The sequence below is a fragment of the Daphnia magna genome, linkage group LG5, assembly GCF_020631705.1.
Source record: "Daphnia magna isolate NIES linkage group LG5, ASM2063170v1.1, whole genome shotgun sequence".
NCBI lineage: Eukaryota > Metazoa > Arthropoda > Branchiopoda > Diplostraca > Daphniidae > Daphnia > Daphnia magna.
In genome coordinates this window covers 1800232-1823462 of record NC_059186.1, presented here as the reverse complement: position 1 = coordinate 1823462, position 23231 = coordinate 1800232, and the positions used below count along the sequence as shown (strand labels likewise).

Genomic DNA, 23231 nt, shown 5'->3' with positions numbered 1-23231 from the left:
AAGCGATGGAAATCGAAGAAAGGGCGGGGGGAAAAGATTTTTTGCCGCTATAAAGACTGGAGTGACTTGAGCCGTTTGGTTCATTTTACAGTCATTCACAGCGCAAAGCCGAGAAAAGAACGTCAAACCATGTGCCAGATCGTGAGTAGCAATCGGAGTGACGTAGAGGACATTTCGACGTCACTCCCAGCGCGCCGAATCATGCGTAGGCCTCACTTTGTAGGCAATTCCAAGGATATTCTGCTCTGTCCGGTGATGGGCAAACTCGCGCTCCCGCCCGACCAATTCGAGAAGAAGAGAAGAGCCGGGCCGTCGGCTCCACCGCCCGTCCCGTCTTTAGCTAAAGAGGAGAAACATTCTTGCCTTATTTGTTCTCACTTTGTTGAAGATGCGTCTGCCGGCTCATCTCCTTCGCCTACCAATAGCGAAGTCACCTTCGTGTCAGTTTTTCAGTACGTACACCTCCTCACAATATTAAACTTAATCAATTTGAAATTTCGTCCCGAATGGCTTAAATTGACGAGAGTTTTCATTTTTTGCGGCAGGGTACTTCGCCGATCAACCCAGCCGGCTCATTTCCTCATCATGTCTGCAGTCATAGCCTTGGCTATGATTTTTTATCCGGGTAAGACGAGCCTCGTCAAGCTCGAAATTCAAACGCCCGTCGACTCTACCCTATGGCCGCTACTCTATCTCTCCTCTTTCAGCCTACTGTTCGGAGCCCAAATGTGGATGACGTTCGTTTCAGGTACTATTTCGATGATTCTTTGTCCCTTACAACGGCTGCTTTAAATTTATTTACACTTGGATTGTGTATTTGCTTAGCCCCACCTTTGTCTCATTTAAATACGTCGACTTAGTTGGTATATTCAAAGCAATTTTCAGTCGAGCAGAAACGCAAAAGTTACGTAACATAACACACACTCAGTTTTTGTTGATTGACTTTTGGGAATTCCAATGCTTACTTTGCAAAATCTTTTTTTGGCTTGTTTACCTGTTTACTGTGCAGAACCCATTGTTAGTTTGAAAAATATGGTTAAACACGTCCCCCCCCCCAGTTCCCTATTCTTTTCCTGCGGTTACGTAACGCAATTTATGACTGCAGTCTTATCCTGTCCCCTCAGCTGAACTTTCGCAAGTATTTGCAATCGTAAAAGGAAACTTGTTTTGTTTTTTTCCATAGGCCTCGTTCTACTTTTCATTTTGCCTCGTCACACCTTCGCCTGTGTCCAGAGTGCACTGTTTCCAAAGTACATGATTCTCAACGGTGTTACCGCCTTGGCCGTCCTTATCAGCTTCGTGCAAACGAAGAAAGTTTGGTCTTCACAAGAGAACTACCAGGTATTTATTCATTTGTTCTTCCTTATTATGCATCTGCATTGCCAGCAGCCGCATTAAAACAAAAAAGTCCTTCCAGATGAAATGGACATTAACGACATATTGCCATCCATATACAAGTTATTCTTCTCCAGGTTATGGGACTGACGGTCAACTGTTTGTGTCCCCTGATTGCGCGCATCATCGTCGTACCGAGTTTACTCGAGCGCATCAAAGCCAAAGTGATTCTGGAACGAGCCGCTGGACACGGGCCGGAAGCGGGACCCAAACTGACATCAGCTACCGACGCACTTCTGCAGCAGTGCCCTACGTACCGTCGAACGTGTCAACGTTTCCGCCAACTTCACGCTATCGTAGCCACCGTTAATATCGTCACGCTTGCCTGCAACGCCTTCCACTTGTACTATCTCGCCTCTAAAATCTCTTTTCATCACTAACTCGAGAAAAGGAGCTCTCGCTAACTTGAAATTACTTTTTCTCAACATTTACCCCCCCTTCTCCTGCCCATTAATAACTTTGCAACAAAGTGAAGATGTCTTTGTAAACAACGACTGGATATTATTTATGCAAAATTTTTATCATCTAGGTGCATTGTAGCTTTTTCTTTTGTATTTCGTACGTGTGACATTAAACACAAGCGACAGTAAGAAAAAAAAAAATTAAAATTTTTTAAAATTCAAATAACAACGAATAATAAAAAGACTTAGTTTTCTGCTTCATTTTCCGCGTCTTCTTCGTGAGCAGGTGGGTTGTGGAGAACCTCGGGAGCAGCCACACGGGCATACTCGTCATTGTCTATTGATTTACAAAAATGGATGGCGTAGCTCAACTTCTCCCGTAAGACTACTTTACAAGAGTAACGCGGCATCTTCAGCAGAAAGAAGCACGTGTAGCTCTCAGGCAGAAAGTAATCCGCCGGATTATACTTATCAAGAACCTGCAAAACAAAACAAAAAAAAACATTACAGATTGATCGACTACGGGCAGTTTTATGAATAATTTCTCATTTCGGAGATTTGCATATCACCTGAAGGACAAAGTCGCGGCCTCTGAAATCGGCTAACGTACGCGGTAGACGCCTACAGAATAGAAAAACAAGTCCTTTACGTAAATAAAACAACAAAAACAAAACGAAAACGTTTCATTACGTTCTGCCCCAGACGAAGCGGAGAAAGAGCGATCGCTCGACGTGACTGTACTCTTCCATGACTTCCCAGAACCATCGGACGAGGGCGCAATGAGGTTCGATTCCTTTGTACGTGGTCACCGACTTGAGTAGCGCCAGCGGAATCTCTGGCGATCCGCACACCATCGCTTCCAATTCGGCGCCCGTGAAAAGGGAGAGCAAAGGTAAAGGTACGACCTGACCGAGTCCTTGGCGGACGGCGCGCACTTGGCCGTCGAACTCGTGCAAGCGAAAATGCAAAGCCAATTTCAGATAGAGATCGCGATTGTCGCGCGTGATGCGTCGATGCGAGTGAGGTAAAAGCGCTACGTCGTGGCCAGCGGCGGAGCTCGTCGAAAACGGTAAATCCAATTGGCTAAGCGTGAGGTCACCTTCTGCGTCTTTACAGTCGCGGATGTGGCACAGCGCTGGCCAATAATGCCGGTCGATTTCGTTCAAGTCAATCAAACTGAGAGGCAAACCAACCTGCAATGCGAGACGATTCAATTGAGTTCATTCTCATTTCATTCGTTTTCGTTGTTGTCGTCAATTTTGTTAATTTGAAATGTACCAGAGCTTTCCATGTGGGTTCGGCTAAATTGAGACTCAATGGCGAGCCAGTGCGTATAGCGATTCCCATCAGCACTCCCAAGAACTGGAACATTTTCAGGTTTTGCCCTGAATTGGCGCTTGGGTTTAAGATGAAGCAATCCCTGTTGGTTCCGGCTTCTTCTCGACCGTTGGGCGTGAGGATCAGCAGCGGCAGACTGCCGTTTTGTAATTCTTCACACATCTCGGCTATGCTTTCACTGTAGCCGCCTCCGCAATCATCAACGCTTTCTCCTGTAGAATTTATGATTTTATGCATTCTTAAATGTTATGGGAAGAGAGGACGGGACCGTACCGACAAATTTCACTTTCCACGTTCTATGAGGCAACATAAGAACGTCGTAAGTCAATAAGGACAGTTTGTTAGCCATCTGAGCGAAGACGGTGGAATTTGGGCCAGCGTTTCCTGATGTCCCGGTAGCTCGGCAACGTCTAAGCGCTATCCGATTAAGTTCTACCACTGGACCGTGTTGGCGATCTCGGATCATTGTTGCCTGCACAACCTAAGGGAGAAAAAAAGGGAAAATTAGAACAGAGTTTATTGATACTGAATTTATGCAGAGTATTTTGTATGTAAAAGCTACCGCAACAAGGGAAGATTTAAGTTGTGTTGGTTACCTTGCGAAAAGCTGCTTCTTTCGCGGACGCCATAAGAATACCCCTAAGTCGGTCGTGATTTCCACAAAGGACGCCTTCAGTTTCTTCCATCACACTGCCATCCATTTCTCTGGAATGTACGGAAACAAGGGGTAACATCGGCAATATTGGGCACACAACTTCGGCAAAGTGATGTAGCAACAGCAGTCTAAACAACAATGAACAAAGAATCAATTATAAATTAATTAACAAGAGGCACCGCTACATATCGGATCGAGATTTTTCATAAATTCCTTACCGGTTACGAAGAACAGGTATAGGGATATCCTTCAGTAAATCATATTGTAAAGGTATTGTGGTTGGAAGTCGGCTACTTCCGGCCACAGGCGTAGTGCACCCTTTGCAAGTACTCCAGGCCACCGTATGCGCAGAACCGCAACTTACCCGGTTGATTTTCTTGTTCTAGTAACAAAACAAAAGAAAAAAAACCCCCCATTAAATTAAACATACATAAAAAAAAAATAATTAATAAATAATTGAGCTGATATTCCGAGTCCTCAAGCAACTTTTGTTTACCTGCAATGCTGTTACAAGACGAGGTTTTTGAATACCGGTAGTGGTTCCGTCCCCTAGTTGACCTTCATCGTTATCTCCCCATGTATAGACCTTGAATAAATTTCGATTACAAGAACTGTCACGAAACACCACGACATTATGGTTGGATGCGTGACAAAAACAACACGTACCTCGCCTTGGTCAGTGCAAACGACGCAGTGTAACGCCCCTGTATAAGAAAGATCAGCGTAATACTTAAAAAAAAAAAAAAAAAGTAGAGCACAAACAAATGACGGTTTTGCTTGTTTACCAGTTGAGATGGATATCACTTTCTTTCCTTGAAGTGTCATCACTTTTTTGGGTCGTCGCACGTGCTCGTCGGCACCATGTCCGAGACGATGATAGTCACCTTTGCCCCAAGTGTAAACTGACCCGTTGCTGCTGAGGGCTACTGAAAATTGGCTTCCACATTCCACTTTTACGATCGACTTACCTTTTGACATTTACCCGAAAACAAACATATTAGACACACGGTACGCACGAAGGTAGATAGACATCGCCATACCCGATAGACTTTCAATCTTCGTGGGAATTTTGCAGCCATCCGATCCGCCTATTTAGAAACAGCAAAAAAAACCAGTATGAAATTATATTCTCGATTGCAAAAAAAAAAGAAGAAGTAGGATTTGGCGTTCTTGACCCTAATACGCGAAAACTGCAAAAATAACAAAATATTCTAACCTCGACCCAGCTTTCCATAGTCGCCATCTCCCCACGACCATACAGTTCCACCGTCTTCTTCGGTGATTGCGCACGTTTGAGCATCTCCAGATCCGCAAGCCACGTCTTTCACGCGATAACCTAGAGTACATATTCGCCATCATTCAGTTCCAGCACGTTGAAAACGGAACCCAGCTGTCGTCACCAAAGAATTACCTACTAAAGCTTCGACAAGTTTCGGCTTCAATTGGTCATCCGAATCTCCATGCCCGAGCCGACCGTATCGCCCTTTGCCCCACGTGTACAATTCGCCAGAAGCGGTGATGGCCGCACTGTGCGCACCGCCGCAAGCGACGTCAACCACATCTTTTCCGCGAAGGGACTCGATGATCCGGGGTCGGTCACAAGGGCTAAAAAAAACCAAATTCCATCAGATTATTCAAAGATGCAATCGAAATAGCAAATCGAGAACTTACAGCTTGTTGCCATGGCCCAACTTGCCATCTTCTCCCTCCCCCCAGCTGTAGACTTCACCTTCAGACGAAAGGGCCAGGCAATGTTTGCCGCCCGAATTGACGGCCACTTTCTTCACGAAAACGTGTTGCAACGATTCTAAAAGTGAGGGCATCGTCACACTTTCTGCCCCTCCAATGCCCAGGCGACCACCGGCTCCGTAACCTATTTGACGACAATAAAAAGTGGCATGGAACATTTCCTGCATCGTATTTCATGCAACTAAATGTATACCGGTAGCGTAGACTCTGCCGTCGGAGGTAACGGCGAATAAGGTCTGCTCTCCACCGGCTAACTGGATGGGGCGAAGGGCCGACAACGCTTCGCAAACAGTTGGTATTTTTACTTTAGCCCCCTCCACGCCACCAAGTTGTCCGCGATGATTGTGACCCCAACCGTAAATCTGTCCACCACCAACGGCTGTCCAACTTTGAGTCCAATCTTCCGGGTGACTAAATCCACAATCATAATTAGAATGACTCTTAAATTTCGTAAAACTAACAATTTAAATGAGACCTATTCATCCATTGCAGTAGCTGCTGATCGTGTTCGTGGCTAAATAAAAGTGGATTTTCGTGATCTGCCGTTATGTTTGTGTCATCACTTTGGATTTCCGAAATTTTCCTCTTCACCTAAAATATTTATAAGCAAAAAGATTATTCACCAGTCTTTTCCATTCACTTTTTTATCGTTTAAAAATACTCCCCCCGCCACTTCCAAAAAGACAAAAGAAGAAAAAAAAGAAAAGTGAAAGAACTTCATGGTTTTACATCAGCTGTAAACGATTCCGGTAGCCGCGTCCTTTGCATCAGCCCAGTGGCTGCTCTAGCAGCAGCGCAATATCTTCGAAACCAAGACCAGCGTGATCCGTCATTAGTGCAAATAGGTAAACTGAATCAACAGGATAACAACAAATTTTGATAACTGTTTAACGGAGAGAGGTGCAATAGTTATCTAACCGATCGAACCGAAGATCGCACGCCAGAGCGATCAACACTTGAAAGAACGGGCTGTGCAACAATTGCTGTCCTCCACGAACTGCAGCTTCTTCGTATTCATACTGTTGCAACAACATTTCAGGCAGGTTCCTCAACAGTTTTCCAAGTGTCCCATGATTTATGTCTACAGTTTAAAAATCATTCGCAGTTTTTCCAAATGGTTTTCCAAATCTTTCTGATATAAAAGAAAATGTAATTTTCTTTAAAAAACCTTTTGGTGACATCATTGTCGACGACACTGCCGATCGAACAGCAGCATTCTCCGATGCTTCATAGTTTGCAGATGCGGGTGCATCACACGTTCCTGGTGTGGAGAGTATTCTGCGTAAGCGTTGTAGCGCCCACATTCGATCTTTGGGAGCTAAGGACAACAAGAACAACAAAATCTATTTAAAAAAAAACCCATTCATCCACATACAAACAGATTCAAATTGCATACTTAAAGAGCCGCTTCGTTGAGCACATCCAGCAAGAGCCATGGCCAATCTGGTTGGTAATCGGCCTTTTCGGGAATCCGATTGGCAGCTGAGGTACTTGATCAAAGGATCCAGCAAACAGGCAACGACCGACACTGAAGGCCGAGCTAAAAGTAGCCGCTCGCTTTGGACTTCGCCGCTTGCTGCGGCTCCTGCTCACATTTCATTAACAAATGATTGAGCAAACCGAACAAGCTCTTACTTACCTGGTGATATTACTGGATAGACGATAAATCTCCAACCCCAGCCATTGACAGAGCCGTCACTTGTAAACCGCCAACGTAATTCGTTGCCTGCGTTTAGAGATGAAGAATGTTTTAGTTAAAAAAAAAAAAAAAACTATATAAAATGTATTCTTTTGAGCTCAGTGTGACAATGATTCACACATAAACTACTTATTGCTGATGTGACAGACAGAAATAAAAAAATTAAAACCTTGTACGCGAACTTCCTGAGACCAATCGGCCCAGTCCCTTCCTGATCGAATGGCCAAAATTCTACCCACTCCGTCGGATAAAGTGAGGGGATCGTGACGCTTTTCTGTCGAACACTGTCGATCAAACTCAACACGCAATGATTCCGCACCGGGCAACACCACGTGGCCTAAAAATGATCAGTAAAATTCACATAGACGAGGCCAACTGGTGAAAATGCAATGAATCTACCTGTCAACGTGACGTCGTCAGTGTAGGGATGTGATGATTCCTGGACAATAGGTTGAGGGAAACCTAAACCAACTCCAAAGCCAGCGGCATTGAAATGATGAATGCCCGTACCTTCTCCGCTCACCTCTTCCAGTTCGGCTACGCAGAACTCGATCAGCAATTCACGAACGGACGATTCTTTGACCGCAGCAGCTACAACAAAGACACAAAATTTAAAATTAAAAAGATTTCCAAAGGTGGTTTAAGTTAAACCCACCAAGAAGGGCGTTGGACAGAGTCGTTCGTGCTTCAGACGATGAATGTTTGCAGTTGGAGCTGAACAATTTCAAGAGCTCCCACAAGGCTGCAGTTTCCTTGTGTTTGATCAGCTTGATCCCATCAAACTGTTCCACAGATCCTTCTCCATCAGTTTCATCCGACGTGGACTGTGCTGGCCCCGTCTGCGATAGCAAGTCGTCATTCATCGTTGCTCTTTGGCTGAAAATCGCTACGACAGCATCGCGACACAGTTGGATTTGCATTGAATATAAGACGCAATGCAAGGCGCGTTGCTGTGCTTCGACACTGCTAAGTGATAACAAAGCGCGGCTTAGCGATGCGCTATTTTCTTTGGTCGGCTGTGCGGAGTGACGGCCCATTTCAGCCGAACCTTCGTTCAACCCTATAAACGAACAGATAGATGTCGACATTGCTATGCAATTTTAAATCGAATTGTGTTGTACCAGCTGCCGTGGAACCCAAGGGGTCTTTGGTAGTGGGAAACGGAACCGGTTCTGGCGGGGCGACACTCGGGGGCTCGGGTGCCGTCCAAGCCACGCTGTGAGATGACCCACAGGCCACTCGAGTGATCTTAATGCCATCTATTCCTTGAACTAAAGTGGGACGTCGGTTTACAGTGACACTTCCGTTCCCTTGTTGACCGTGGTCGTTATCCTGAAAAAACAGAAAAAGATAATAAACCGATTTTTAGAGGTAATTCGATGGACTTGAAGACTTACTCCCCATGCAAACACTTGTCCGGCATCTGTGACTGCCAGACAATGTAACGCTCCAACAGACACTCCGATGACTTTTTTCCCTCTCAGACCTTCGACTAAGGTAGGCCAACGAACATGTTGATCCGATCCATGACCTAATCGAAAATAGTCCCCTTTGCCCCAGGTGTAAACCTGTTTCAGAAAGGTAAATGATTACACACACCGATTCGAAAAGGAGTGACGCAAATGCTACAAACAAACTTTACAAGCCCTAAAGTGCCAAGTCAACTCAAATATTGGCACGCAAGTAACGAATAAAATAATAAAGGGGTGAATTAGAGAAAAGCAAATTACGTGTCCGTTGCAGGTTAATGCCACTGAAAATTGTGCCCCACATTCGACGTGACAAACTCCAAGTCCAGAAAGTTTGTCCACTAGACATGGCGATGAGCAACCTTCTGATCCACCTTCATTTAATAGCGAAAAACAAAAATTCAGTTTGCAACGATACACCGGAAAAGTGTGAAATGCTAATTGAAAATTACCTCGACCCAATTTGCCAAAGTCACCATCTCCCCATGAATAAACAAGTCCACCTAAAAACACGAACGCAAAAAATTTCGATAAAACTTCATAACAGTTTACTCATTTCATTGACTGAATAACCTTCGACTAACGCCAAAGTTTGGGCGTCTCTACTGCCACACGAAACCTGAAGGACACGTTGTCCAACCAATGCGTCCACCTGAATTTCAACCAAATTTGCTATAAAAAACTCCCAAGCACAACGAGTTTCAGGACATAAAAGTATTACGCGTTTGGGAGTCAGCTGCGTGAGGTTATCTCCATGTCCCAGGCGACCGTATTCTCCGAGACCCCAAGTGTACAATTCACCGGATGATGTGACGGCTGCGCTGTGGTTACTTCCAGCCGCCACGTCACGTATACGAAATCCTTAAAACGGATTTTTTTATTAATTTTTTAAGAAAATTCGCGTTTAATTAACAGCATCAAACCATTTAATGCTTCAACGCAACGCGGTGTGTCCAAGGATGCGACATCTCCGTGGCCGAGTTTGCCATCGTCTCCTTCTCCCCAGGAAAATACTCTGCCATCAGCTGTGAGAGCCAATGCATGACGTCCGCCGGAATGCACGGCAATCTTCCGAACGACGTATTGCGAAAGAGCAAAAATTTGATGCGGGGTGTTGATGTTTTTCGAATGACCCAATCCTAGACGTCCATTGCTACCTTCTCCGCAGGCATATGCCTATGAAGGCAAAAAAAATTCAATTGAAAATTGTCTCTAAGTGCGGCGAAACAAAAACCATCAGTTGTCCAAATATCGTACCTTCCCACTTTGCGTGACGAGGAACAGTGACTTCGATCCGCCAGCCAAGTTTATCGGTTGAAGAGAAACCATCCAATCGACTGCTTGAGGAACTTTGATTTTGGAACCTTTCGGCCCTCCGAGCTGTTCCTTGTCGTTCAGACCCCATACGTAGACTCGCTTCGCGCTATTCAGTGAACTGAGGGGTTGATTTATTGATTGCTGGCTCTTGTTGAATACGGAATCGGCCTGCATTGAACGATTGGACTAATGACAAGAATTGGCCAGTCATCTCGTAATAATGAAATTGAATACATGTTCGAATTCGAAATCTGGCGGGAGTAGCCTGGCTAATGCTGCGCTGTCATCGAGCGGTAATGCATTACCAACGTTTCTTCCTACCAGTTGTATCCCGTGGACCTTGCAGTCGATACCTCCGTTGCGACACTGCTTGATGGCCACTTCGATAAAGCGGTAAGGTTGTTGCATTTGCTGCGGCGAGACTAGACTGACCCAAGTATCCTATCACAATCAGAAGAAGATTAATCTCACAAACGAAACGAATTATCAGAGGCGTATATTGCTCATCATTTTCTACCTGTAGTCCAACAGATACAGCAGCCACCTCCTTCATCCCACTCAATGAATCGGCTGCTGAAATAATTAGAAGGGACGGTGTGTAACTTCCATCGGCTGGATCAACCAGTACTTTGAGCGAATGAACAACGATATCCGGGTGCAATTCCATTCGAATCCAATGCTAGAATAATATGGAAAAAGATAAGATATAATCCAGAGCATAGCGGTTTTTCACTTGGACCTACCTTTCCCTGCATTCCACAGCTTTGCCAATAGCTGGAAGTGCGGTCCAGTAACCTGTGAGCCCAGTTTTCACGCGAGGAAACCCATAACGATTTGACACAACATTCCCAGTCCGTTATCAGACCTTAAAAAATTCAATGTCAGATGCTTTTCTTTCCATTTCTCTTTAGTTGGCTTAGTTACCTGCGTTCGATCGCGTATTGCACACGAAATCTTTAATGGTTGGTGCTGGCTGAACTTTACGTCCAGGTCGACCGGCATAAATTGCTGCTCCTCCTACAATTGAACAAAACCAGTAGACGAAATAATAAATTGAACATACCAAGAATATTCAAACATTACCAGGATGACCAATTCTGTTAAACGGATGGCGATGTCCAGTACTAGTAGAATTGAAACATTGTTGGCAAAGATTGAATTCCTCACAAACGCGGCAGGAGAATCGTGGCCCTCGGATGGGCATCAGGTCGCAGCCGTCGCACAAGACGAGAGGATGAGCAACCGCAAGAGAAATCTCGCCAAGATCTGCTCGATCAATACGAATTTCCATTTTTTTAAAATTCAAAATAAATCTCATGACCACAATGCTTTACTCGACTGACTAACCTTGCAACGTAGCGGCTACGGTTGCGCTGTCGAAAGATCCCAGTAGAGGAGATGGAGGGTTGGCGGCCACGTTTGATTCCGATGGCTCAACGCGCTCCATTTCCGCCAGCAATCCCGTCCACCGGTTTTGCTCGGGAAAATTGACCGTGATATCCCCATTGCTTTCAATTCCTACCAAAAATGTCTTTGTTTTAAAACAAGTCTACCAGCAAACAGGTGTAATTAAGGGTTACCTATAACGACGCCAACACTGCGATGCGTCACAGAACCCCACTTGTACTTTGGCGTGCCAACTTGCGCTTTAACGCGAACCCTATCACCAACGCTAATAATGGGCTTTTGTCCATTTTTAGTTGTGGTTGGATTTATAAATCCAATGATTTCAACATGTATGTATCGCACCCAGTAAGTGCCTCCCTTTTGCTGCCATTCAACCTAAAAAAATAAAATAAAATTTAAGATTTTGAATCCTTTCTCGCTGCATCAACGCATTACCTGAAGATTCAAATCGTGAAGGCCATCACGGTCGAGTTGGACTACATGACCGACATCGCCTTCGCCAAGATCGTCGTAGCTACGGCAACAGCGGACATGCATCCCAATGGCTATATGATCGCGAACGTATGCAGCGTAATCGTCGCTGCTGGCAAAATCAGACTGGCGCAAGTATGACGATATCGGTTGCTGGCTCGTTGCTGCTACTGATAAAAATTCAGTAATGACTAAGTGACAATGTCAAACCTAAAACTCTTGTCATACCCTCAATTGCAGCGGCTTCTCTTCCGTCTGATTCTATCATCTCCGAACCCGACATGTCCGGATTTTCCAACAGCCAGTTGATGACAGCTTCAATACTCGATTCCCTTTCGCTTCCTGCACATGAAACACCCATTTTTTTTTAAAAGGAACTTAAATGAGAAATGATAATTAAATTGAAAGTTTTACCCAATGTTTTGAATGCCATTTCGACAGCAGTCCGCGAGAACCCAATTTCCATGAGTTGCAACATGAGTGGAGATGGGGGGCCTCCATTATTCGGTTTCTCTTCTTCGGTTAATTTTTGTTCCTCGGAAGGTGGATCCTGTCGATGCAAAACGAAAAGAGAATTGATCCTAAACTGCAACAATCGATGCCTAACAACATGACTTTACTCGCAGAGGAGACCCGTCTCCTAGAACTCCCACAGTCGTAAACGTTGAGCATTCTTCTATGGGATGGGCAGTTATAGTATCTTGCGGAATTTGGCTAAATACACGACTCGTTGACATTTATATAATACTATTAAACGAATGAGCAACGAAGAGTGTTTACCCAGTCTGAGCAAGGTATGATAAATGTTGCAGCAAATCCTCTGTGGCTGTTTCAAGCTCCTTTCTAGTTAATGTAGCTTTGACTGGGCAGGATAGCCGAGCCTTTTGTAATAAGTGGTGAAGCAGCAGCCGATCCGTTGTCGACTGTCCAATATTAGAAGAACGCGGTTGCTGGTCTAACTCGGGTAGAGAGTGCGATTTCTGAAGTCCGGTTGATTCTAACGCGGAGAAATTTGTCACGGCTGGCAAAGATGATCCCAGAGAATAAGGGCCCGACTAGAGGAATAGAAACATCCCATTACATATAAACTATATTATCAAATCGACGCACTGACTCTGTAATACGCAGGGCTGCATATTACAGGGATAAATAGTAAATGACAAGCTGCAGAAGATTTTTTTTTTTTTTTTACCAAACTAGCAGAGGCAAGGCGGGCAGTAACGAGCGTCGGCACGGGAAAGACAGACGAGTTCTGCACAACGGTTGACGTGTGCGTCAATTCGACAGATAGAGGGCTTATCAACGCCAATTGCAAGCACTTTGGATGTGATAAAACAGCTCGGGAGGCTTTCAGTTGTAGGGCTTTAACGAGCTGTTCGCGCAGCAAGTCTTCGTCAAATCCATCGATTTTGCCCATTTCCTCTGTCGCCGCCGTCAACAACTGTATGAAGAAAGCAACTATTTCTTGCGTTAGAGGAATCGCGTGCATCTCCATCAAGCTGGGCGTCGCTCGGACAGATGACAAGGGAACAAACACAACGTCCCCTGACGTCTGCAGTTGCACGTGGAGCTGTCCGTTGGGACGAATGCACATGACAACACCTACAAGAAATGTCAACGATTTAAAAGACCCGCCAACATAAACAAAGACAGAGTGTTACCGTGTCGGCCATCAGGAATGACAATGTCACCTCCGATCCTAGGTTTGTTGGTCACGCCACCGATGAATGCTAAAGAAGCCGCGTAATAGTTGCCGAATCCAGCTCGTAGCAGCAAATGAGTTATCAGAGGAGTCCACTTTGGAAAAGTGTACAGGTGACGCAGTAAGCCAACAAGAGCGTCGGCAACCGTAGCGTTGTAACAGCTCGTCAAAGGAACCTTTGGAACGGTGACGTCAGAATCTGCTACAGACACACACACAAAAAAAAATAAAGTCCATTTCGACTGTCAAAAGTCAAAGACTAAACAAAAGAGTTTGACAGTATCACCTTGGGCCGGCCGATTTTCCGCGTGTGCCAGTTCGAGAATGACATCGGGTTTGGAAAGAAGAACATGCTCAGCTAAGACGTCCACCAGCTGACACAAGAATTCTTTCTGCTGTTCAACAGTGCCGGACCAGTCTGGTAGTAAAACACGTAATACGTCGATAGCTTGAAGTTGGGCCGTCAGTGGAAAAGAAGTCTCCTCGCGCGCTGGATCACCACCAGCTTTGATCAGTTTGACAAGCAATTGCAGCCACAACGACGAACAAAATTCTCTGCAGAAATAAACGATGACGTAAGTTATAAAGAAACAACATTTGATGACACGTAAGCCACTAGTTCTTAAAAAAAAACACCAATGTGTACCAACCTGTGTAGGACCGTCGACTGACTGCTTAGCGAAACGGATGCGATGGTGCGGATAAAAGGAAGCTCCGTCCACTTGGTGTCTTGCAACTGTTTGTGCACATAGCGGCTTTCAACGCTCGCCCGCCACGTTCTTACAGTCAAGGCCAATGCGTTTTCATTTGAAGACGGACGAGTAGCTATCTGAAGAAAATGCGACAGCAAAAAGGTGTCGCAAAGCGTAAGCAATGCGTGCCGTGGATTCTTGGAATCAAAAGGACCTTAAATAATGGCAGATGCTCATCAGTGATTTGCTCAAAACCTTAAAAATAATTTTCCTTTTTTTTATTTTCTACTTGTTGTTTGCGGAAAGCATTGGTGAAGGTGTTCATTGGTTTCATGTTGGGGGGTCACCGAATCCAGTGTTTTTGTGGCCGGACATTGAGGAGTCGTCGGATAGGCCAATCGCAAATCATACTTATCTTCCCTACCCATGCGATATGAGTTGGTGGCTCCATTATACCACTGAACTCGGACCCATCCGTCTTCGCCAAGATCCCCAATGACCCGACCCTCTCCAGGAGGAGTGCCGTCCTAAAAACGAACAAAGATTGTCAGCTTTATTTTAAGCATATTGCGACGTGTTACATACTTGATCACCCCATTTCCAGTCGGGTCCTCTAACGACGCGAGCACCAAGTTTCATCATAGCAGCAGCTTCAGGGCCACTTAAGGCAAGTGTTGCCAAACAGTCATTACCGGTTGATGTCACTCCTTTTCGACGGCTGACTCCTTCGTCCAAAATAACTTGGACGTTGGAAATGTCTGGCATCTGCGACTGGAAGGCTACGTGTTTGCGCAAAGCAAAGACAACAGCCGGTATTCCAAGAATGACAAGCATATCGGCTTCTTCGCCAGATAATGCGGCTGAGCTGACTACCGATAGCAGGAAGGCGACCATTCTACTCTTCGGATGATACTCGATATCCAAGCATTGGCTCCTACAATCCCCCACGACGGCTTGAAGTTGTTTTGCACAAAAACGGAGAAGCATTTTGCGGAGCGCAGATAGCGACATTTGATCCTGAATGGAAACGAAACGAGCTGGTTCCATGGGTGATATCGGGCCAGCTTCACTACAGCCGAGAAAACCGACGAAAATGCCAACTAGGCTGCTGTCGTTCAGCCTATTAGCGTACAAGAGGCGCAAAAGGGTACGATAGCCATTCAGACGAAGATTGGCTCGTCTCACCTACAATTATTTTCATTTTTCAGTTGGCGAATTAAAATGCAATCAAATAAAACGCTGTTACCTGACAACTAATTGCTCTGCGTACAGTTTCTACATCGGTAATTTCATTGTTGCAAATAAACGTCACAATGTCGTTTGTTAAGGAAGGATCTAGCCGATAATCTTCTCCTGTTTTGGATTCAGTTACAAACACTTCGCGACTGGTGTCTGCCAAAGTGGCCGAAGCTTCGGAAACGACAATCGAGTGCCAGTAAGATTTGACCAATTGCCGGAATCGTGACGAATTCCCTACCGGGGATCCTGGCTGTTGCAATTTCACAACTGGTTTAACTTCATAAAGTAGAAATCTTAAAATTAAAATAGAAGAAAATTAAAATGAAAAATCTTTTAGTAAAAATGTAAGGCTCAGAAAACATTAAACATCAATACCTGCATTTGTCCATTACGGGACTGCAAACTTCCTTGTGTGATTGGTCTATTTTTTGCCGTTCCTGAAAAAGCTGCCATTTCAATCGCTGAACGACCTTAAAAAGCGCCATAATTTCAATAGGTAGCGCTTTAGTCTCGGCCTGTGCTTTGTTGAAAACCAAACTGGCAACACCATGATGATAGAGCAATACAGCGAGCAACAGCCAGCCAACTTCCTCAAGCGGATGATCCTGATCCAAGTTGGGTGGACCCAAGAGCAACTGATTTTGAATCACTGTGGAGCGGAATGATCGCAACGGCACATCTTCCATCTCGCAAGATTTTTCTGCCAATTGATACAACCAAAATTGCAAGCGCTCAAATTCTGTTTTAGGAGGATCCAAAGTTTCTTGCGGAATCGCTGGAGCATCACAAGGAGTAGAAGCAACTGACGGAGGGCAACTACTTCCACAAGTCCGCACGTCACCTTTCTCTTCATTAAAAGGATCAGCCGGCAATTCTTCCTACATATGAAAACAGGCACTACAAATGTACGAAGAAACTTTAAAGATTTAAACTTGAGGCAGGTGGTACCTGTAAGCCTCCTTTTAAAAAGGTTGCGTTTAACCATTCAGAGGAGTTATCCGTTGATGATTGCAAAGATAGCGAACGGATTAGTTTACGGCAATTTGCACCGATCAAAATACTCATATGGAAGGCCAAGTCTCTAAAACTAAGCATAGGATTTTGTTGAAATTAGCCCAGGCATTGGCAATGAAATTTTAAAATTTACCTTTCAATAGCGGCCGCGCTAGCTAATGGGACGGAAGCGTTACAGCTGTCTTTCTCCTTGTCTTCGTCTGGTTCTTCTTCTTCAAGCGTTCCGACGCAAAAGCTTTGCAATAAGGTCTGGGCCGACGTAGAATGGCACGCACTCATGAACGCATCAGTTGCGTCGCAACCAGCCCATCGAATGAGAAGGTCCCCACCGCAAGGGGCTATTGTTCTATGGGAACACAATACAGACAATAATACTTGTCAATGACGCCATAAGCGAAACAAATATAGAACATCTAATATTTAATGAAAATGATGTAAATACTACAATCTGCAATACATACTTGAAATCTTGAATATCGTAGATTTTGCCACCGATGATCAACCACAGCCCTCCATCTTTGTTATGGTTCTCGAACTCTGCCCGGCGAATCACTGGCAGCGTTTGAAGCTGTTTTGGAACTGAGGGACGATTTCTAGGTGTGTCACTCGACTGAGAAGGCTCCTTGGCAGTTGTAGGCCAAGCTAGTGCAAAAAGTAGACAAGAGTTAAATCCTGGTCAATCGTAGGGGGAACAAAAGAGAGAGAGAGAGAGACAGAAATCTGCTTACCAAAGACACCCGGCCATGACATGATTTCTTTTTCTATAAATTGTTCGGGTAGCTGTCCGGCCACTTTATTTAGGAGAACAAGTATAGAACTGAGTTTATCCAGAGGCAAATACAACTGATGCTCGGGACGCTGTTGTTCTAAAAGGATAAGACCGATAACAAATTCTGCCAACAGGATACCTGGACGACACAAAAGGAAATGTATACCACAATCACGAATGAAATTTAGCAGTTAATGTTGTCTTAACGTACCTACGACACTATTTCGGAGAACAGTCATCAAGCTACCCACAATACTGGGCTGTTGCCCCAGCAACACGGAGCAAGCTTCTAGATTTTCCGTCGCGTATTCACACAGCCAAGTCACATACTTAAACAATAAACCACTGGCTGCAAGATTGAAGGAATCCTCAGAATAGAGCCGAATCATCAGCAACCTTTGGAATTGCAGCAACAACTGAAGGCTGGGATCGTTGGCAACAGGTGATGGCTCTTCAATGCAGCATCCTATGTTCCGCAACGTGATGAGCGATTGTTGGCTAAAATTCTTCAATAGCTGACGGACGAGCTGCGGTAACGGAACACTGGTGGATGTCAACTGATTAGGTGCACCTTCAGGAGTTCGGAGTTTGGCTTTGTTGGCAGCATCGTCCATTGCTCGCTGAGTTAACGGGTTATTGCCCACCTGAGTTTGAACTCTCCATACGGTATCATTGCCAACCCGTCCGCTCATCTCGAGATCATTGGCTTCAACTGAGTGATCAAAATGGATGAATTTCAACCTTCAAAAAATGTTACGCAAGTGAAATTTGCACCGTTTACCTTGCAGCGATGCTTCAAAGGCTGCTTCCAGCCCGCCATCCGCCATCATTGAAGTCACCAGTAAATCAGCCATGAAGCGTCCACCACCTACATAGAGCCAAACAAATTAAAACATAATCAAAGGGTAAACCCATGTGTAAACATAGACTGAATTACATACAGCTGTCATATTCCTCATTTCGTTGTAGAAGTGTAGCCAATGCTAGAGCTCTTTCAGACGCAGTAGGTAGAAGAAGACTCCAGGCTAGTTGAAGTACGCCTTGAGCAGTCACCTGTAAGGCTCCGAGATTTGGATTACCACCTGCCAGAGCAATGACATGATTTTTCAGGCGCTGCAGTACTGCCAAGGAGCAAGCGTGATGTCCACCATCAGCTTGCTCTCCATGACTCAAAAGCCATTGAAACTATTAAAATCAAAATCAGTCATTAGCAAAGTGCGGTGGCATAAATGTTGATGTCCATATATTTATGTCAGTCTTTATACTTGAAGCTTGAGTATGTTCAGTGAAGCCACAGCTATGCACTCTACATCCTGAGGTGGTGGCCAATCGGACAGCGGATCCAAATTGACACAGACACGGTCCAATAATTGCTCCAACATCTCAAAAGTTTCGTTAGTAGGTTCTAAAATATAGGGAAGATACTCCATCGAAACTGGTTTTCGGCAAGAGCTACCCCAGGCAAAAATCTGCAGAGGAAAGGCATATTTCTCTTTTCCGATTTTGGTAGACTACTTTTTTCAGATTCACTAACCTCGGTGCCATCGGTGGAAATCCCTTGAAATGACGAGTTTAGTTCAGCGATTGGAGTGACATGGATTGGCCAACGATTCTGGAAGGCGGAATTCCACGACTGACCAATATGTGACGCCGGCGAATTGGGGAATTTTCCAGAGGGAAACCAACCAAAGACCTGACCATTTTCCGTACGGATGAGTAGAAGCTTGTATGCCGTCTCTACCTGGGCAATTCTTCGTCCTACGAAATAGCATCACATAAATTTACTTATTTCTTTGCAACCCAAATCAAAGAACAACAAAAAGGAAAGTAAGATCTTAAAAACAAACAAACAAACAATCCATTTGTCACCTTCAAGGCCTTTAATTGACATGGCTCCCATGTGATGCATCCAGCGTTGCTGATTGAAAGGAGCTGGGCAGACGTACAGCACACCTTTGTCTGTTAATCCCACTATGCAACAGTTGCAGTTAAACGGGTTGCATTGATCCAATGGGAGCAGCCAGACTCTTTGGATGTTATATTGCAACAAAGCTTCGACGGGGCTTTGTTGCGTAGCGGCAGCACGACTAATATGGCTATTTTGGCTCCCAAATGCTTCACTGAGATGAAAACAGTGAACACTTCCTGCCTCGGTGACAACAACGGCATGATCAGAGCAGCAGTGTACATCTACAATCCTTTGTGAACATATATTTCCAAATAACATGGCTTGCTGCAACTGGCCACCTGGCTGGACTCCCCAAATGTAAATATCTCCGTCCTCCGACAAGGCAACCCTAAAAAGAAACAAAAAACGAGGTTACAAGGAAAGTAGAGAAAAAAAGGCTTCACTTTGAGGGTGGCCGGATGACCAGGAAACGAATAGTTACCCATATTCATGTCCACAGCTAATTCGAACAATATCTTGATCGGGCATTATCATCATTGGAATATCGTCGCTGTCTGCCATCCAAGGCCATGCGTATACCTGCCCGGCATGTGTTAGGATAACACAGACACATGCACCTGCCATAAAACTAATTTCCGAAACCAAAAAAGTCGAAAAACTCTTGAGAATTCGGATGGTCTAAGTAAGAAAAAAAAAAGCAACATTTGATAAGTACGAGTGCAACTGCGTATTCTCAAGTAACGTAAACTGACCGGTTCCGGATCGGTGTAGCCGATAACGTACACCTTGCCATCGCTGGATAGAATTAATAGGCCGAGGGCAGTGCAGATCATTTGTTCGATGGTGATTGAAAGTTTGTGTACCTCTGTGTAACGATCTGCCATGGTCGACGCATTCAAATCCAGTCGAATTAAGGTATTTTCAATGACTGTGCGATCCTGAATACGAAAACGCAAAAGGTCACGAAACGTAAAATAAAATCGGTGAAACGGCAAATAAAACCGATGGTGGCGGCTGAATAAAGGGCGCGGCTAATCGATCCAAATGAGCCAAGATGAGCACAGCAGCTTGATAGAGGTCAACGTCGACGTCTTTGTCACCATCTTCGGGTTCCGGCGTTAAGCTTGCTTGCCTTAAAAGGCAAGCCGATGGACTAGTAGCGTATTCTTCATCACTGTATTTTTCGGAACCACCCGTCTGCTCTTGCTGGACAGCGCTCCATCGGCGGAGCGTCAGGATTAGGGGGGCAAACGCAAGACCTCGATTATTTGAACGGTTATCCTTCAGAAAAGAAAATGAAATCTCCTTTAACGGAATGATCTTTTACTACTTAAAGCGACTGGTAAATAACCTGGCCACTTTCTTCCACGTCCCATAATTCTAGAAGGAGGTGTACAGCATGTAAAACACAGAGGAGACTTCCACGCTGAATGCTGACTTCTAACAGAAGTTGTAGCGCCACTTGTCGATCCCGTAGAGGAATTGAACACGAACTTTCTCTATAAAAACAAGGAGTACCCGTAATTGATGTTGTGCAGAAAAAGCAAAAAAGATTATAAATTTGTACTCGAAAATAATGGAACGCAGAAATGAGACAGATTTGTTGAGCAGCCTGAACCAAAGGTCACATGTGCTATTATCCTTTTGATGTAGAAGGTGAAAGATAGAAGCGGGAGGTAAACTACGAAGTGATTCTAGTGCATGAATCAACAACTCAAAACAGGCATCACCGTCTTCGCCTATTGCAAAACATGAAAGATGTAAACATTTTTTATCAGCTTTAGTCGAATTTGGTGTGTACCTGATTGCCAAGCGCGACGGAAAAATGCAAACAGAAAATTTAGCGCAGCATTAGATCCTACTTCAGTTAAGGTAGCGACGATTGTTTGGGGTGACGACGCAGGATTTTTAGTCTTCTCTGCTGAAATGCTGCCTATTTCTTCATACACACTTGCACATAGATTCTAAAGCTATTAATACGGTTGAAAAAAAACAAGACTAAAAAATATTTTCCCACTACCATTTTCTCTGGACATTAGATTTATCCAGTTCGTCTTTATTCAGATTTCCAATCCCTCTAATTCTTGAATCTTCCGCATGGCGAACTTTCCTCACCTCTTCTATGTGTCGACGGAAAAGAGTGAGCTGTTTTGTTAAATTCTGAAGATTCAAACTGCTCTGGGAAGATTTGATGCAGAGATCCTCTAACTGTGTCTCAAGATTCTTTCTACATTCTATTACATCGCCCAAACCTAAAAGTAAAAGGGGAGTAATCTTCAACCAACAAATAATAATATAACAAATTGTTTGGCAAACCTACCAACATCCTTGTTCCATGTCCATGCATTGAGAAATTTTATAACTGGTTTCTCAATATATGAAGATCCAATTGAGCTTTGCGACACACTTTGACATTTTAGCTCACATTCCCCATCACAGCATGCACAAGGGAAATTTCCACTTGGACTTCTTATTGTTTTGTTGTTGGTAGCTTCCACCAACAGATTAATCTGATCTGATGTCAGTATCCCATTTTTCACTAGTTTGTTCCATGTTTCATTTAAAGACTGTCTTTCAAGAAGTAACTGGAGATCAAACTTTATGCCAAGATCATTGCCACTTTGAAGTGTACTGTTTAAGTGTTTCTTAGTGCTGAAACGATTGCCAAACGATCCTTTTGAACAAGCATTTGGCTGGGATGACAAAGGACAAGACGGCATGGCCGTTTAGACACCTTTCTTTCTTAAAAAATATATCAATACTAAGGATAACCCAAAGTTAAGCCGTAAACCAAATTTACCCACGATCATAGAGCGATATGAAATTAGGCTAAAAACTGACCTAGAATGCTCCGTTCCGTATTACTAGCTATATGTCGATTGCCTAAATAGAAATTGATGTTTGATGTTTGATGTTGTATGGTGCGTCTGCCAGTCTCCGGCGGTGCCGGGTTACGACAGACCTCTGGTCTTCAGTTAGAACAGAAGACCCTCATCACCGGCAAGTTTTTGTTGGGTATGTCGGTTAAAGTGATGATGATGATGAGAGGAGAAAAAGGTGGTTGGAGAGATACATTTTTGTCGGCGCGTTTTTTTTTTTTTTTTTTAGTTTGTTTGTTTGGTAATTGTTAAGTCGGTGGGAGAGGGCATCTGGCGGTCAAAAGAAGAATTCGGTGGAATTTGGGTGTTGTCTGCATGGTAGTCGCGTGGTTTTCAGAGGTTGTGACGACGATTGTGGAGTTAAAAAGAGACAAAGATTCTACAAAGTGGGAAAAAAAAAAATTTTTCAGTTTTCGTGCCACACCTCCCCAGACAGTAATTGCCGCATGGTTGCGGAAACCGAGGATACACACACCGGCCCCGCTCGGGTCCGGCAACCAGCTTCAACCCACGTGCCCGAGTCACGTCCGTACCACACGATGAACCACCAGCCTTCTTCAGCAAAAAGGATTTTTGTGAACGATAGCGACGATAAATGGCCAACTACCAGTAACAATTACAATACCCGAACTACGGTAAGCCTACCACCCGTTATCCTTAAACTGATCGATGGCAAGGCAAATTTTCGCCAAATGGAGATGTCCGAATTGAAAGCCATCATCCATGACATAACCCTACAAGTCGACAAACCGAAACGCTCGGATTCCCCCCGCGGTGGAGACATATTCGTCTACCCCACTGATGTAGCCGAACGAGAAGCTCTGCTAAAAATCACTCACGCGGCCAACCGCTCCATTAGAGCCGAACAACCGAACTCTATCAACAGCAATAAAGGCATCATACACAGAGTTCCAACCTCTGAATCAGAGACAGATCTGCTCGAGCTCCTTGCCCCTCAAGGAGTTACTAAGGTTGAGCGCTTCACCAAATTAGCTGAAGGAACCAGGGTTCCCGCTGGAACCGTAGCCCTCTCATTCAATAGACCCCTTCCTGCAAGGGTCACTTTAGTGGCACTCAGCTTTTCGATCTTTAAGTATTACCCCAGTCCTTAAAAATGCACCAAATG

At 44.5% G+C, this 23231-nt stretch overlaps 2 protein-coding genes across 2 annotated transcripts; one reads left to right on the top strand and one right to left on the bottom strand.

Annotated features, from left to right (window-relative positions):
* Nucleotides 1–69: 69 nt before the first annotated feature.
* On the top strand, nt 70–2057 carry LOC116923332 (transmembrane protein 205). Its single transcript, XM_032929789.2, has 4 exons — nt 70–452; nt 546–748; nt 1184–1341; nt 1473–2057. Exons 1-4 carry the CDS (start codon nt 130–132, stop codon nt 1773–1775), a joined length of 987 nt encoding a protein of 328 aa, XP_032785680.2. The 5' UTR covers nt 70–129; the 3' UTR covers nt 1776–2057.
* Nucleotides 1930–22177, bottom strand: LOC116923329 (E3 ubiquitin-protein ligase HERC2). The gene is given in 70 exon segments (XM_032929786.2): nt 1930–2275; nt 2366–2417; nt 2487–2989; nt 3075–3346; nt 3408–3615; nt 3731–3917; nt 4008–4171; nt 4286–4375; nt 4456–4493; nt 4575–4757; nt 4830–4877; nt 5006–5125; nt 5201–5394; nt 5461–5662; nt 5732–5949; nt 6014–6129; nt 6268–6388; nt 6457–6619; nt 6707–6856; nt 6935–7123; nt 7178–7264; nt 7407–7574; nt 7637–7828; nt 7893–8297; nt 8359–8569; nt 8635–8805; nt 8968–9080; nt 9159–9209; nt 9280–9358; nt 9428–9567; nt 9630–9882; nt 9964–10191; nt 10258–10464; nt 10541–10702; nt 10767–10888; nt 10948–11040; nt 11107–11289; nt 11371–11541; nt 11604–11805; nt 11866–12071; nt 12130–12243; nt 12316–12451; nt 12522–12615; nt 12682–12956; nt 13094–13503; nt 13563–13805; nt 13890–14158; nt 14254–14509; nt 14585–14822; nt 14881–15480; nt 15542–15827; nt 15910–16412; nt 16483–16621; nt 16682–16894; nt 17010–17190; nt 17277–17456; nt 17529–18029; nt 18099–18185; nt 18259–18502; nt 18583–18786; nt 18852–19075; nt 19187–19614; nt 19708–19904; nt 19979–20224; nt 20226–20507; nt 20578–20725; nt 20794–20965; nt 21028–21176; nt 21247–21478; nt 21547–22177. Coding segments are annotated over 70 exon segments (14547 nt in total). The 5' UTR covers nt 21947–22177; the 3' UTR covers nt 1930–2041.
* Between the last annotated feature and the right edge of the window lie 1054 nt (nt 22178–23231).